General features: G+C 38.0%; 1 protein-coding gene across 2 annotated transcripts in view; it reads left to right on the top strand.

The window, feature by feature from the left end:
• Positions 1–16,567, top strand: part of LOC138333440 (peroxisomal multifunctional enzyme type 2-like) — a 30,330-nt gene extending 13,763 nt beyond the window's left edge. For both annotated transcript variants that reach the window (XM_069281817.1, XM_069281818.1), the window contains exons 12-23: positions 2,407–2,501; positions 3,484–3,562; positions 6,561–6,718; positions 7,112–7,235; positions 10,320–10,492; positions 11,012–11,081; positions 11,495–11,601; positions 11,927–12,013; positions 12,344–12,433; positions 14,497–14,632; positions 15,305–15,435; positions 15,758–16,567. In XM_069281817.1, the coding sequence (XP_069137918.1) occupies positions 2,407–2,501; positions 3,484–3,562; positions 6,561–6,718; positions 7,112–7,235; positions 10,320–10,492; positions 11,012–11,081; positions 11,495–11,601; positions 11,927–12,013; positions 12,344–12,433; positions 14,497–14,632; positions 15,305–15,435; positions 15,758–15,847 (1,340 nt within the window). In that variant the 3' untranslated portion in view covers positions 15,848–16,567. The remainder of the gene's footprint in view (positions 1–2,406; positions 2,502–3,483; positions 3,563–6,560; positions 6,719–7,111; positions 7,236–10,319; positions 10,493–11,011; positions 11,082–11,494; positions 11,602–11,926; positions 12,014–12,343; positions 12,434–14,496; positions 14,633–15,304; positions 15,436–15,757) is intronic.
• Positions 16,568–17,276: the final 709 nt, after the last annotated feature.

Genomic DNA, 17,276 nt, shown 5'->3' with positions numbered 1-17,276 from the left:
TTAAATCGCTACTTGTCATAGAGTTCTGAATGAAATGTAACCAAATTTGGCCACAAACATCCTTGGGGGAAGGGGAACAGAACTTGTATAAATTTTGGCTCTGACCCCCCCGGGGGCAGGAGGGGCGGGGCCCAATAGGGGAAATAGAGGTAAATCCTTTAAATCGCTATAGTCATAGAGTTCTGCAGGGATTGGAACCAAATTTGGCCACAAAGATCCTTGGGGGAAGGGGAACAGAACTTGTATAAATTTTGGCTCTGATCCCCCGGGGGCAGGAGGGGCGGGGGCCCAATAGTGGAAATAGAGGTAAATCCTTTAAATCGCTACTTGTCCTAGAGTTTGGCATGGAATGTAACCAAAATCAGCCACAAACATCCTTGGGGGAAGGGGAACAGTACTTGTATAAATTTTGGCTGTGGCCCCCCCGGGGGGCAGGAGGGGCGGGGCCCAATAGGGGAAATAGAGGTAAATCCTTTAAATCGCTACTTGTAATAGAGTTCCGCATGGAATGTAACCAAATTTGGCCAGAAATATCCATGGGAGAATAAGAACTGAGTTTGTATAAATTTTGGCTCTGGTCCCGGGGGGCAGGAGGGGCGGGGCCCAATAGGGGAAATAGAGGTAAATCCTATAAATTGCTACTTGTCCTAGAGTTTTGCTTGGATTGTGACCAAATTTGGCCGCAAACATCCTTGGGGGAAGGGGAACAGAACTTGTATAAATTTTGGCTCTGACCCCCTGGGGGCAGGAGGGGTGGGGCCTAATAGGGGATTTAGAGGTTAATATCAAAATTCCTTCAGAAAAGAAACAATGAACCTGTATTCAGAACATTACTTGGCATTACAAACCAGGTGATGAGCGATACAGGCCCTCTGGGCCTCTTGTTTTTTTATCAATTATATCTTTTAATATGATCATTGAAAATTACTGGAAAAGGATACCAAATATGAATTTTGATAGTAATTTTAGAAAAGAATGAGTTGAATCTGATGATGATGATGAGATGTGATGATGGTGGTGATGGTGGTGATGATGATGATGATGAGATGGGATAATGATGATGATGATGATGATGATGAGATGTGATAATGATGATGATGGCGATGATAATGATGAGATGTGATAATGATGATGATGAGATGTTATGATGATGATGATGATAATGATGATGATGATGATGATAATGATGATGATGATGTGATAATGATGATGATTATGATGATGATGATAATGATGATGATGATGATGATGATGAGATGTGATGATGATGATGATGATGATGATGAATGATGATGATGATGTGATAATGATGATGATTATGATGATGATGATAATGATGATGATGATGATGATGAGATGTGATAGATTATGATGATGATGATGATTATGCAACAATGATGATGATGATGAGATGTGATAATGATGATGATGATGGGATGCGGCAATGATGATTATGATGAGATGTGATTATGATGATGATGATGTGATAATGATGATGATGATGATGATGTTGATTACGATGATAATGATGAGATGTGATAATGATAATGATGAGATGTGATGATGATGATGATGATGATAATGATTATGAGATGTGATAATGATGATGATGATGATGATAATGATGATGATATGTGATAATGATGATGATTATGATGATGATGATGATGATGAGATGTGATAACGATTATGATGATGATGATGATGATTATGCAACAATGATGATGATGATGAGATGTGATAATGATGATGATGATGGGATGCGGCAATGATGATTATGATGAGATGTGATTATGATGATGATGAGGTGTGATAATGATGATATGATGATGATAATGATGATGATGACGATGATAATGATGAGATGTGATAATGATGATGATGAGATGTGATGATGATGATGATAATGATTATGAGATGTGATAATGATGATGATGATGATGATGATAATGATGATGATGATGATGATGATGATGATGATGATGATGATGATGATGATGAGATGTGATAATGATGATGATGATGATGATGATGATTATGCAACAATGATGATGATGATGAGATGTGATAATGATGATGATGATGATGATGAGATGTGATAACGATTATGATGATGATGATGATGATTATGCAACAATGATGATTATGATGAGATGTGATTATGATGATGATGAGGTGTGATGATGATATGATGATGATAATGATGATGATGATGTTGATTACGATGATAATGATGATGGTGATGCTGCTGCTGCTGATGATGATGATGATTATGCAACAATGGCGATGGTGATGATGATGATGATGATGATGATGATGATGATGATGATGAGATGTGATGATGATGATGATGATGATGATGATGATGATGATGATGATGAGATATGACGATGTTTTGTTGTACAGAATCATCAGCTATGATGATGGGTATACTGAGGGATGTAGAAGCCCAATCCAAGCCTGCCTCTAGATCGGTGTCCTCTAGCAGTGGCCCAGATGTTGTGAGTACCTTACATATACGACGTAGTGGAGAAATTCAGTTTCAGAATAGAAAATTACATGAAACATTACCTAGCAATTGAATAAGCTCCATGAAAATCTTGATTTCGATGATTATTTTTAAAGGGATAATTCAGTCTAAGAGTACATTAAAATTTGCACATATTTGGAAACAAACCAGTTCTATTAGAAATTAGATTAGTTGGTTTTACTGTGATATGCCAGAAAAGCTCACTGTAGTGAAATATTCAAACTCTTACTGTCCGTTATTACACATAGTGGTCGGATGTTTTGTATGCCGAACTTTGGCCCTTGCCAAATTAGTATTTTTTTGTCTAGGACCACTCAAATTGCTCTTACAGTAGTGTGTTTACCTTATTAGAGGCATGTTCTTGTATAAAAATAATTTCATAATCTCCTCTGTGGTTATGTATTGCATTTGTTTAAAATGGGTAACTTTGGCTCTGGTATTGGTACAGCATATATGTTGTATCTGCTTAATCATATTGATCAACAATTTGGAATTTCAACGGTATCAATCAAAATACTTGATATGTTGTGAACTTTGTCAATATTTCTCGTTATATGTTTCATAAGGAATGTAGAACAATACATTTATGTCATATTTTGTATCATGGTTATGTAATAGAATAAGCCTCACTGAATTGTCCCTTTAACCACTGGCCCAGATTTTGTGAGTACAAGTTACCGGTAGATTAGATTTGAGAAAATTAGTGTAAAATCAATCTTTAGATTTTCGATCTATATTAGACCTTAAGATATTAGATTTGTTACATTGAAATGATTTTATTTAGCATGTTATGAAATACATAAAAACGATTGTTAATGGAAGAACTATGTACATGTATTCAAATAATTTTCTTAAGACTGAACTTTATAGTCAAGGCATTATTAATTACTGTTAGTATCCTTGTATAATATAATAAGCAGTTATGTGCAACCTGTTCTTAAATTATTTCTCAGGAAGCAGCAAAGAAATACAAGCCCAAACCTATCAGTTTTACCTATTCTGCTCGGGATGTAATGTTGTACGCTCTTGGAGGTATGTAAGTGAACTCAACAATAAAAAGTAATACTCATTGGCTGTTAAAATGTTTGGTATGATTTTAAGCATTTTGTTTTCAAATTTTTGGAAACATTTCTGAAAGTATATTAATATATAAATAATTGAAAATATGATAATAAATAACATGTCATAGAGCTGATTAAAATAAAAGAATTAAACAACTTTTGTTGTAAATGTCAAGGTAATATTTGGTCCACAAAATGGTCTGTACATGGGGGCTTAAGCTTCTGTGTTAAACAATTACTGTAGTGATAAATGTTTCTAGTAGAACTTTATACTCATTGATTGAATTTTTGGACACTTCTATGTTACAATCTTTAATGAAAACTTATTTCAATATAAACTGTTCAGATGTTATGTTATGCCCTAGACTAACTGCTCATTATGTATGTTCCTACTTAGTTGGCTCCTCCACATGCACCCCAGGCTAACTGTTAATTATGTATGTTCCTACTTAGTTGGCTTCTCCACATGCACCCCAGACTAACTGTTAATTATGTATGTTCCTACTTAGTTGGCTCCTCCACACGTGCCCCAGGCTAACTGTTCATTTTGTATGTTCCTACTTAGTTGGCTCCTCTACATGCACCCCAGACTAACTGTTCATTGTGTATGTTCCTACTTAGTTGGCTCCTCTACATGCACCCCAGACTAACTGTTCATTTTATATGTTCCTACTTAGTTGGCTCCTTCACACGCGCCCCAGACTAACTGTTCATTATGTATGTTCCTACTTAGTTGGCTCCTCCACATGCGCCCCAGACTAACTGTTCATTATGTATGTTCCTACTTAGTTGGCTCCTCCACACGCGCCCCAGACTAACTGTTCATTATGTTTGTTCCTACTTAGTTGTCTCCTCCACACGTGCCCCAGCTAACTGTTCATTATGTATGTTCCTACTTAGTTGGCTCCTCCACATGCGCCCCAGGCTAACTGTTCATTATGTAGTTTCCTACTTAGTTGGCTCCTCCACATGCGCCCCAGGCTAACTGTTCATTATGTATGTTCCTACTTAGTTGGCTCCTCCACATGCGCCCCAGGCTAACTGTTCATTATGTATGTTCCTACTTAGTTGGCTCCTCCACATGCGCCCCAGGCTAACTGTTCATTATGTAGTTTCCTACTTAGTTGGCTCCTCCACACGCGCCCAAGACTCGCTGTTCATTATGTATGTTCCCACTTAGTTGGCTCCTCCACACACGCCCCAGACTAACTGTTCATTATGTATGTTCCTACTTAGTTGGCTCCTCCACACGTGCCCCAGACTAACTGTTCATTATGTATGTTCCTACTTAGTTGGCTCCTCCACATGCGCCCCAGGCTAACTGTTCATTATGTATGTTCCTACTTAGTTGGCTCCTCCACATGCACCCCAGACTAACTGTTCATTATGTAGTTTTCCTACTTAGTTGGCTCCTCCACACGCGCCCCAGACTAACTGTTCATTTTGTAGTTTCCTACTTAGTTGGCTCCTCCACACACGCCCCAGACTAACTGTTCATTATGTATGTTCCTACTTAGTTGGCTCCTCTACATGCACCCCAGACTAACTGTTCATTATGTATGTTCCTACTTAGTTGGCTCCTCCACATGCACCCCAGGCTAACTGTTCATTATGTATGTTCCTACTTAGTTGGCTCCTCCACATGCACCCCAGACTAACTGTTCATTATGTATGTTCCTACTTAGTTGGCTCCTCCACACGCGCCCCAGGCTAACTGTTCATTTTGTATGTTCCTACTTAGTTGGCTCCTCCACATGCGCCCCAGACTAACTGTTCATTATGTATGTTCCTACTTAGTTGGCTCCTCCACATGCACCCCAGACTAACTGTTCATTATGTATGTTCCTACTTAGTTGTCTCCTCCACACGTGCCCCAGGCTAACTGTTCATAATGTATGTTCTTACTTAGTTGGCTCCTCTACATGCGCCCCAGACTAACTGTTCATTATGTATGTTCCTACTTAGTTGGAACCTCCACACGCACCCCAGACTAACTGTTCATTATGTATGTTCCTACTTAGTTGGCTCCTCCACACGCGCCCCAGACTAACTGTTCATTATGTATGTTCCTACTTAGTTGGCTCCTCCACACGCGCCCCAGACTAACTGTTCATTTTGTATGTTCCTACTTAGTTGGCTCCTCCACATGCGCCCCAGACTAACTGTTCATTATGTATGTTCCTACTTAGTTGGCTCCTACACGCGCGCCACAGACTCACTGTTCATTATGTATGTTCCTACTTAATTGGCTCCTCCACACGCGCCCCAGGCTAACTGTTCATTATGTATGTTCCTACTTAGTTGGCTCCTCCACACGCGCCCCAGGCTAACTGTTCATTATGTATGTTCCTACTTAGTTGGCTCCTCCACATGCACCCCAGACTAACTGTTCATTATGTAGTTTCCTACTTAGTTGGCTCCTCCACAGGCGCCCCAGACTAACTGTTCATTTTGTATGTTCCTACTTAGTTGGCTCCTCCACATGCGCCCCAGACTAACTGTTCATTATGTATGTTCCTACTTAGTTGGCTCCTCCACATGCGCCCCAGGCTAACTGTTCATTATGTATGTTCCTACTTAGTTGGCTCCTCCACATGCCCCCCATGCTAACTGTTCATTATGTATGTTCCTACTTAATTGGCTCCTCCACACGCGCCCCAGACTAACTGTTCATTGTGTATGTTCCTACTTAGTTGGCTCCTCTACATGCGCCCCAGACTAACTGTTCATTTTATGTTCTTACTTAGTTGGCTCCTCCACGCGCGCCACAGACTAACTGTTCATTATGTATGTTCCTACTTAGTTGGCTCCTCTACATGCGCCCCAGACTAACTGTTCATTGTGTATGTTCCTACTTAGTTGGCTCCTCTACATGTGCCCCAGACTAACTGTTCATTTTATGTTCTTACTTAGTTGGCTCCTCCACCTGCACCCCAGGCTAACTGTTTATTATGTATGTTCTTACTTAGTTGGCTCCTCCACGCGCGCCACAGACTACCTGAACTTTCTGTACGAGGGGGCTGAGGACTTTGGTGTCCTGCCCAGCTTCGCTGTCATCCCAGCCCAGATGGGAATGGAGAATGTAGTAACAAATGGCATTCCCGGGATGCAGATCAACCCAGCCAAGGTGTCTAACACAAATTTGGATGTTTTAAATAAAACATATCTTACTTTCTGATGAATTCTCATCTTTTTGGATTTATTTCCTGGACAATCAGCTACTATTAATAATTAAAAAGTCATTAGCGATATAATGTTCAAAAAAGCTGTTTGGCAATTTTATACCCTCCCCATGTAGCTGTGTTTGAAACATTATTTTAGGATTTTAGGTAAATATGTAACATTATATGTATTTTAACTGAAATAAAGAGCTTCATATTTTTCTAAACTTAGTGACAGACTACTGTGCTAATAGTGTGGAGGACAGATGTGATAGAAAAGGGATATCATTATATTAATTTAACTCTGCAGGAGATTAGTAACTGTACAACTTTAATATGATAACTTTTCTATTATGTAGATTCTACATGGAGAGCAGTATGTGGAGTTATACAAACCTCTACCGACCAGTGGAACTCTGACTTCACAGGTCAGCATAGCTGACGTCCTCGATAAAGGATCTGGGGCCGTCATCCTCATCAACAGTAAGTATCCATGACAACTGGATATAGGGTCAGGGGCCGTCATCCTCATCACCAGCAGGTATCCATGACAACTGGATTTAGGGTCTGGTGCTGTCATTTTCATCACCTGTAAATATCCATGACAACTGAATTTAGGGTCTGGTGCTGTCATCCTCATCACCAGTAAGTATCCATGACAACCCGATATAGGGTCTGGGGCTGTCATTTTCATCACCAGTAAGTATCCATGACAACCCGATATAGGGTCTGGGGCTGTCATTTTCATCACCAGTAAGTATCCATGACAACTGGATTTAGGGTCTGGTGCTGTCATCCTCATCACCTGTAAGTATCCATGACAACTGGATTTAGGGTCTGGGGCTGTCATCCTCATCACCTGTAAGTATCCATGACTACTGGATTTAGGGTCTGGTGCTGTCATCCTCATCACCTGTAAGTATCCATGACAACTGGATTTAGGGTCTGGGGCTGTCATCCTCATCACCTGTAAGTATCCATGACTACTGGATTTAGGGTCTGGTGCTGTCATCCTCATTACCTGTAAGTATCCATGACAACTGGATTTAGGGTCTGGTGCTGTCATCCTCATTACCTGTAAGTATCCATGACTACTGGATTTAGGGTCTGGTGCTGTCATCCTCATTACCTGTAAGTATCCATGACAACTGGATTTATGGTCAGGGGCCGTCATCCTCATTACCTGTAAGTATCCATGACAACTTGATTTAGGGTCTGGGGCTGTCATCCTCATCACCTGTAAGTATCCATGACAACTAGATTTAGGGTCAGGGGCCGTCATCCTCATCACCAGTAAGTATCCATGACAACTGGATTTAGGGTCAGGGGCCGTCATCCTCATCACCTGTAAGTATCCATGACAATTGGATTTAGGGTCGAGGTCTTCATCCTCATCACCTGTAAGTATCCATGACTACTGGATTTAGGGTCTGGTGCTTTCATCCTCATTACCTGTAAGTATCCATGACAACTGGATTTAGGGTCTGGTGCTGTCATCCTCATCACCTGTAAGTATCCATGACAACTGGATTTAGGGTCTGGGGGCTGTCATCCTCATCACCTGTAAGTATCCATGACAACTGGATTTAGGGTCTTGGGCTGTCATCCTCATTACCTGTAAGTATCCATGACTACTGGATTTAGGGTCTGGTGCTGTCATCCTCATTACCTGTAAGTATCCATGACAACTGGATTTAGGGTCTGGTGCTGTCATCCTCATTACCTGTAAGTATCCATGACTACTGGATTTATGGTCTGGTGCTGTCATCCTCATTACCTGTAAGTATCCATGACAACTGGATTTATGGTCAGGGGCCGTCATCCTCATTACCTGTAAGTATCCATGACAACTGGATTTAGGGTCTGGTGCTGTCATCCTCATCACCTGTAAGTATCCATGACAACTGGATTTAGGGTCAGGGGCCATCATCCTCATCACCAGTAAGTATCCATGACAACTGGATTTAGGGTCAGGGGCCGTCATCCTCATCACCTGTAAGTATCCATGACAACTGGATTTAGGGTCTGGTGCTGTCATCCTCATCACCTGTAAGTATCCATGACTACTGGATTTAGGGTCTGGTGCTGTCATCCTCATCACCTGTAAGTATCCATGACAACTGGATTTAGGGTCTGGGGCTGTCATCCTCATCACCTGTAAGTATCCATGACAACTGGATTTAGGGTCTGGGGCTGTCATCCTCATCACCAGTAAGTATCCATGACTACTGGATTTAGGGTCTGGTGCTGTCATCCTCATTACCTGTAAGTATCCATGACAACTGGATTTAGGGTCTGGTGCTGTCATCCTCATTACCTGTAAGTATCCATGACTACTGGATTTAGGGTCTGGTGCTGTCATCCTCATTACCTGTAAGTATCCATGACAACTGGATTTATGGTCAGGGGCCGTCATCCTCATTACCTGTAAGTATCCATGACAACTGGATTTAGGGTCTGGTGCTGTCATCCTCATTACCTGTAAGTATCCATGACAACTGGATTTAGGGTCAAGGGGCCATCATCCTCATCACCTGTAAGTATCCATGACAACTGGATTTAGGGTCAGGGGCCGTCATCCTCATCACCTGTAAGTATCCATGACAACTGGATTTAGGGTCTGGTGCTGTCATCCTCATCACCTGTAAGTATCCATGACTACTGGATTTAGGGTCTGGTGCTGTCATCCTCATCACCTGTAAGTATCCATGACAACTGGATTTAGGGTCTGGGGCTGTCATCCTCATCACCTGTAAGTATCCATGACAACTGGATTTAGGGTCTGGTGCTGTCATCCTCATCACCAGTAAGTATCCATGACTACTGGATTTAGGGTCTGGGGCTGTCATCCTCATCACCAGTAAGTATCCATGACAACTGGATTTAGGGTCTGGGGCTGTCATCCTCATCACCTGTAAGTATCCATGACAACTGGATTTAGGGTCTGGGGCTGTCATCCTCATCACCAGTAAGTATCCATGACTACTGGATTTAGGGTCTGGGGCTGTCATCCTCATCACCTGTAAGTATCCATGACAACTGAATTTAGGGTCTGGTGCTGTCATCCTCATCACCAGTAAGTATCTATGACTACTGGATTTAGGGTCTGTGGCTGTCATCCTCATCACCAGTAAGTATCCATGACTACTGGATTTAGGGTCTGGGGCTGTCATCCTCATCACCAGTAAGTATCCATGACAACTGGATTTAGGTTCTGGGGCTGTCATCCTCATCACCAGTACGTATCCATGACAACTAGATTTAGGTTTTGGGGGCTGTCATCATCATCACCAGTAAGTATACATGACAACTAGATTTAGGGTCGGGGGGGGGGGGGGCTGTTATCCTCATCAACAGTAAGTATCCATGACAACTGCAATTTTACTAAGTAATGCAATGCAGTAAAGGAGATGTACTCAATATCTATAGATACCCTTTACATATCCACTTCTCTTCTTAGTTCAAGAGGGATTATAAAAACAGATGTAATAGAAAAAAACTAAGTACAGCTATGCCATTTCAAGTTGTTTCATCATCCTGAGTGCATATTAATCTTTCTTTTCACAGTTGATACTTTTGATGAGAAGAAAGAGAAATTATGTTTTAACCAGTTTAACATATTTGCTGTTGGATATGGAAATTTTGGTGGAAGTAGAAACTCTGAGGCAGCTAAAGCTCCCGGTAAAATGCCATCAAGGAAACCAGACTCGTTCCTAGTGGAGACAACCAGTGTGGATCAGGTATATAATTATATTCTTTACATCATAAATAAACTTGAGTGAGGGTTGTTTGCAGTATTCAACTTCAAGATATATACTGTTAACATATGGTACTTATTTTTCAGTGCAATCAAATTTTAGTGAGACTGATTTTGAACAAGTTAGCACACTATATATAATGAATTCATGCACTTGTAAAACATGTAATTAGCCCAATTATATTTTAGCAAAAATAATTAACAAGAAACACACTATAATATTATTTAAAGACCACAAAAATATGTATATTTACAATATCCTTTATCTTTATCTGTACATATTAGTAAGGGATCTTTGTATTAGGTGGTTTGTAAGACATTTCCAGATTAGACCACATTTAAAATTATATACAACCAAATACCACAGAATTGACGTTACTAAAAACATTTATAATGGAAAATATCAAATTAATTCAGTATGCAATATTGCTTGATAAATAAATAAAAACCGTTCTTTATTTATGACAATTATTAATGAACATTTTATATGCTTTGTCCACAGGCAGCCTTGTATCGTCTTAGTGGTGACAGAAATCCTCTCCATATCGACCCCAGCTTTGCTGCTATGGGAGGTAACTCTATTTTGACTAAAGGAACAAACAAGTTTAGTGATATTTAGTGACACTTTTCTTTTCAATGTTTGATTATCATTCATTTTAGATGGTTAGTAATATAAAAATTTCATCATAGTATTTTAAAAGCAAAATTTCTCCTGTCTGCATCACTTCTGGACACACAATTTTGCCCTTACCATAAAACTGATGGAGACAGATATACTGTTACCCATGTTAGTCCCACTGTATGAAGATAGGAGTGTTTATGTCACACTAGCAAAAGTGTGTTCCATGCATTTGTTTTGATATGTTATGTAAACCTGAATTTACAAACTTAAGATAGTTGATTTACACAGTTTTTCTCATGAAAGACTTATGAGAAATGATATTATGTATATAATTTCAATTATATTTGTATGTTTACCTTCCAGGTTTTGACAAACCCATTCTTCATGGCTTGTGTAGTTTTGGCTATGCTACTCGCCATGTGCTCAAACAATATGGCAACAATGATGTTACCAAGGTCAAGGCCATTAAGGTAAATATGAAAGTTCACAGCAAGTTTAAAGGATCACATGATTTTGTATGTAGACACACTGCTTTGTTTTGTCGGAATGGTTGGGGCCAAAATTGGTTGAATTGCAAAATAGATGTAAGCAACTTTATTTATGAAAATCATATTATTGATAACTCTCACAGTAGTTTGAATGAAACAACTTCATAACATTTACACTACTATATCAGATTCTTAACTAGAGAATTGTTTGTTGTGATATAATTATTTTTGTTAAATTAACCAGGTAAGCAATTCCAGTCTGGCCTTCTTGATTTATGTGATAACAATGTGAACGTTTCAATTTTAGGTGAGATTTGCCAAACCTGTTCTACCAGGACAGACAATCCATACAGATATGTGGAAGGAGGGCAACAGGGTCATGTTCCAGTGTAAGGTAAGGGTCAAGGTCATGTTCCAGCGTAAGGTAAGGGTCAAGGTCGTGTTCCAGTGTAAGGTAAGGGTCAGGGTCATGTTCCAGTGTAAGGTGAGGGTCAAGGTAATGTTCTTGTGTACGATATGGGTCATTGTTATCATGAAAGGCCTGCTTCATCATTATCAAGTTGAAGAAATAGGATGATTTCAGTATAAGTACGAGGATCAAGATACAATCTTAAACAGGTGACTGCAAGGACTTCAAAACTGTATAGAAACAAATCACAAAGTTGACAGTAAAAATACAGATGTTGTATTGCCTTAATCATTAAAACCGTTTCCATGGTTACAGGTGGCCGAGTCTGGAAATGTCTGTCTTTCTGGTGGATACGTAGATTTCCATGCTGCTCCAGCAGCCAGTGCCTCAGCGTCTGCTCCTCAGGTAAAATACCAACACAACTTATAAACATAATAGGTAGCATGAATGATGTTTTATTGGAATGTTTCAATATCTTCCTTGTCTTCAAGGATCAGCTATAGGAGATTTCAGAAAAGATGGCGTGACGTCACAGAAAGTTTACATCCGGGTCCTCAAAGGTACAAACACGGTATGGCGACTAATAAAAACAATAACAGATACGTACATCCCTGCTACACAATCAATACGTTGACAAAAGTATACGCTTTCATACTTGCAAATTCTGATTTCAAAATAGTTTCTTATTGTTTCAGAGGTTACAGACATTTATATTTACAATTGTTTATTGCTAAATATATTTGTTTAGATTTAGTGTTGAAGCCAGCTTGCGAAGCGGTGCCGGGCCGTCACACGTACCCGCTTTTTGTTCACACGTAGAAATCCATGTTGTGAAAAAGTTATGAATAGATAATTGATTTCAATGTATCGTATTTCTGTTATACACGAAAAATCTGTTCATAACACTATTTAATATAAATATAACAAAATGTGAACCACCTGGCCAGACCACGGCCGCTCGTGCATGGCTTCGCTGGTAGATCACCTCGGGCAACAGCCGATAGTTGGGAAATTAATAATATTTATACGTAATTATCAACACATATCTCAATAAGTACTTGTAAAATATATATATTTCGTTATTTCCCATGTATATATTATTTTAAATGAATGGTATGTGTGATATACATGTATGTGTACGTAGACGTACAGTATGGCTGCCGATATCTCGAAAAATAAAATAGTGAAATCGTTTATTCCATGTTTCCATGTTCACTTTTATTCCATGCCGTTATGTGAAGTCCCGAATTGAGGTGATTTTACTTTTAAATAATTTGAATACATGTTAGATAGACTACATATAGATTTATGAATATAGCTACAATGCAGATCGTAATTACTATAAATGCCGACCAGGACACATTGCGCACGGCTTCGAGAATCCTAAATTACTCGAAGTTTTGTTTAAAAATATGATAAAAAGTAACTATAAAATGACTCATTTGAATGTTATAAACTAAATTCCAAAATTTCTGACGAAAAAGTTAACCAGAATACATAATTTTGTGACTATGAAAAATGACGAAATTCGGGATCTCGGCAGTACTGTAAGTAATGGCTGCAGTGCACTTGGGGTATCTACGAAGGCAAATTTTAATTTGGTCATAATCACACATCGTAAGGTGTTTTACCAAGAAAGACTCAGAAAACAGTAATTGCTTATTAAAATATCAGTATAATATTTGGGGAAACTTGGAATTTAATTTGTAGTTTCTGTCAATTTTGTAACTTCTGTCAATGTTTATACGTAGGTCTAATGGCGACCGTGTTTTTTTCTCGTGGCGGTAGAAAATTGAGTATAAACGGAGTAAAATATATAAATACCAGATGTTTATATCTAAATATTATTGTTAAATATATTTATTTACCCTTTTTATAATTAAAATAACGCAATAGTTCTCGGATTGTCGTACTATTTATTACAATAAAATGTAAACAAACATCGCAAGCTGCTGTTTTCCCTCTATGTTTATGTGTAGATATACGGAGTTGTACCTTTGAGCGCCCGGATGTACCTATGTGTGACGTCATCGCCATCTTTTCTGAAATCTCCTATTGACAGCCATCAGATATAGGGCATATAGTTTTGGCCATATCATCAGCCAGTGCCTCGATACATGAATCTGGAAAATGTATATAAGATTGCAAGACAGACTTTTCATTACATAGATATAAGGAAGGCTAAATTGTCAATTTCTGTTAATGTAGCTCACGAAACATATGAAACCTAGAAAATCCTTCTGAATCAGCTATATCTGTGGTCCTGCCATTTGATAGAGGGCATATAGTTTTGCCTAATTCTGCAAACAATTTATACCAATAGCTAGGGTTTACCGAGTACATTTTGTAGGTATAACTGCTGGAAATTTATTGGGATGCAGGAACATTGATACTGTGCCTGTTTTGTGCATAGTTTAAGATTATAATGAAAACACCTTGTTATATAGTGTTACTCCCATCTATATTAGGCTTCAGCTTTGAAGAGTGACGTTATCTTCGAGGAGCTTGGTCGTCGTGCTAAAGGTGATCCCGCTATGGTTAAGAAGATCAACAGTGTATTCCAGTTTAACATTACACAAGGAGGGAAGACTGCTGCTGTGTGGAGTAAGTGTTGGTTGTATGTCTCACCTTGACATTGAGAGAGAGGGATATAGTGTAGCCTATGACAGACCCATCCCGTACCATCCTGCTCCTTCCAGTTCAAATTTCATATTCAGACAAGACAAATATCATAGACATTTCTAGTTATAAATACAGAAATATTGTTGAATCACGAAATTAAAAATTCAGTGACAGTATAATGTTTATATATCTTGTGTAAAATATTTTTGTATGTATGGAATGAATCAGGATAAAGTTTGTTATCCATCAATGATCAGTAACTTTATAGACTTTTAATTGATGCATTGATTCAAACATAATTTATTTGCCTTTTTCTAGTATTTGACAAAGAGGATTGGGCACAAGTTCTTACAACTTATAAATAAGCCCTCTCCAAACATCCACACAAAATAAATAAACATATATAAGGCTAGTTGCTGCTTATTACTAAGATATACATAAAGATAATTTGTTTAATTAAATAAATTGAAATAACATTGTGATTGTTGATGCATTACTTATATCCAAGAAATACAATTCTGTGCACTTTCCCTGGTGACTGATAGACTCAAATCAAGCAATTTTCATTTTTGAATAATCATATTGTAAGTAAGTCTAAGCATTTTTGGTGTGTTAAAGAATTCAGCTGTCTGACATCTTGCTTTTATGTTGTAGCTACTGACATGAAGACCCCGGGCGGGGCGATCTACCGAGGGAAGCCCAAGCAGGGCAAGGCAGATTGTACTCTTACAATATCGGATGATAACTTTGGGGACATGGTCACTGGAAAGCTCAATGGACAACAAGTATGTAATAAAGTATCCATTTTCTCATAAATTTATATTTTTAATACCTTGACAATATACTCTATGCGTAAATATTTTATGTGAATATATAAGGTTTGTTGCCAAAAAGTTTGTTACGTCAATACTTTCTGGACAAAACTTTACGCTGTTTCCATTAGATATGGCATTACATGCGTAATAGGTGGCTGCAGGCAATGGATCATACATTATTTTGTCATGCTCCCAACATTCGCTAAGAATTGCATTCTTGTTTGTTAATGAATTCAAGACAACTTGTCATATAACTACACATTTATATCAATAATGATTTGTTTTGTTTTAGGCTTTCATGAAAGGACTGCTGAAGGTACAAGGCAACCTAATGCTGGCCCAGAAACTTGGAGAACTATTCCAGGCTAAGGCAAACCTGTGATGGAAAAATCTTCTGAAATTCCAATTATTATAATTTATTTTTAGACTTTTATTTGAAAATTGATAATGCTGATCAGAGCTTAAATTTAATCAGAACAAAAAACAGTCCAAGAAGCTTCAGTCTGAGTGCTTTAGAACAAAACCCCCTCGATGATGTTCAAGGACAGTGTTCATAAACTTTGATGTGAATTGAAAATATGTTGAAGATGTGAATGAATATATTGATGAAGTGAATCATGGAACATAAATCATCAAGCTGGGATTTAATAGTGCTGTTTTATATTTACATACTTACCATAGGTCAAGAGTTTATTAGTTCCATTTCTACAGGTAACTGGGAGTGAATTCAGCTTCATTTGTACCGCCCATCGTTAATTAGCTGATATGTTATCTATTTGGTATCATTCCATTTGCCATGAAATTTACCATAATTATGATACATTTTATGTTTACAAAGTAATATTATCATTTTGACATTTAATCAGTTTGATTGATGCAGTTTAATTTATCTGTGATATTTCATGTTCTTCCTGTGAAATGAATTATGAATTGAATCTGTCTTGTGTTATTAAACAAGAAAAGAGAAAATGCTTGATAAATGTACAGGAAGTGCAATGTATATGTATGTATAGTAAAATCAGAAATATGTTGTGTGTCTAAACGAAAGAAATGATGTCCTGCTTTGAAAAGAATAAAGATTAAGAATGACTGAAAAACGTAAGCATTTGTTATTTTAATCCCATATTCAACAAGATATTTGATGGCTGCACATTTTCTCTCCATGTGCATGTGTTGGATTTGTTTGAATTGTAAAATCCTATTAACAGTCAGGGTCATTTAAGACATGCTAAGTTTATTGATAAAGGAAAACTGGAGTACCCGGAAAAAATATTTACCACAAACCAGCGGTCAGTATCTGGGAACATGATTGGAAGTTGCAACCCAGCGATAGAGGTCTTGTGGTTGTGGTAATATGTCAGGACATCTTACCACTCGGCCACCGCGATGCACTAGGATTTGTACTTGAAAAGAAAAAAAATATTTTCACACACAAACAATAAACTTGTTCAGTTCCACACGAACAAAATATAGCAAACATTGTAAATTCATTTTCTGTCTGTCAGTAAATAAACAATTTCATCGAACTTATTATAATTACAGTCTTATGTAATGTTATTTCCACATACAAAATATATAATGTATAAATGAAACAGGAAATGAAATAAGTACATATTTATACAGATTATAAATGTAACATCAAAAAAAAAAAAATGAAATGAAAAATATGGTGCCATACGATATAATATATCCTAACTAAAAATCATCCAGATGGGGCCCTCAATATTTATCTCTGCGATCAGATATTTTCTCGTTTTATGTTGTGGTTTTTTTATGATTATTACCAGGATTAAAGTAATTTAATATAAAAA

The sequence above is a fragment of the Argopecten irradians genome, chromosome 10, assembly GCF_041381155.1.
Source record: "Argopecten irradians isolate NY chromosome 10, Ai_NY, whole genome shotgun sequence".
Lineage (NCBI taxonomy): Eukaryota > Metazoa > Mollusca > Bivalvia > Pectinida > Pectinidae > Argopecten > Argopecten irradians.
The sequence above is the reverse complement of the archived record's forward strand: the minus strand, read 5'-3'. Positions and strand labels throughout refer to the sequence as shown.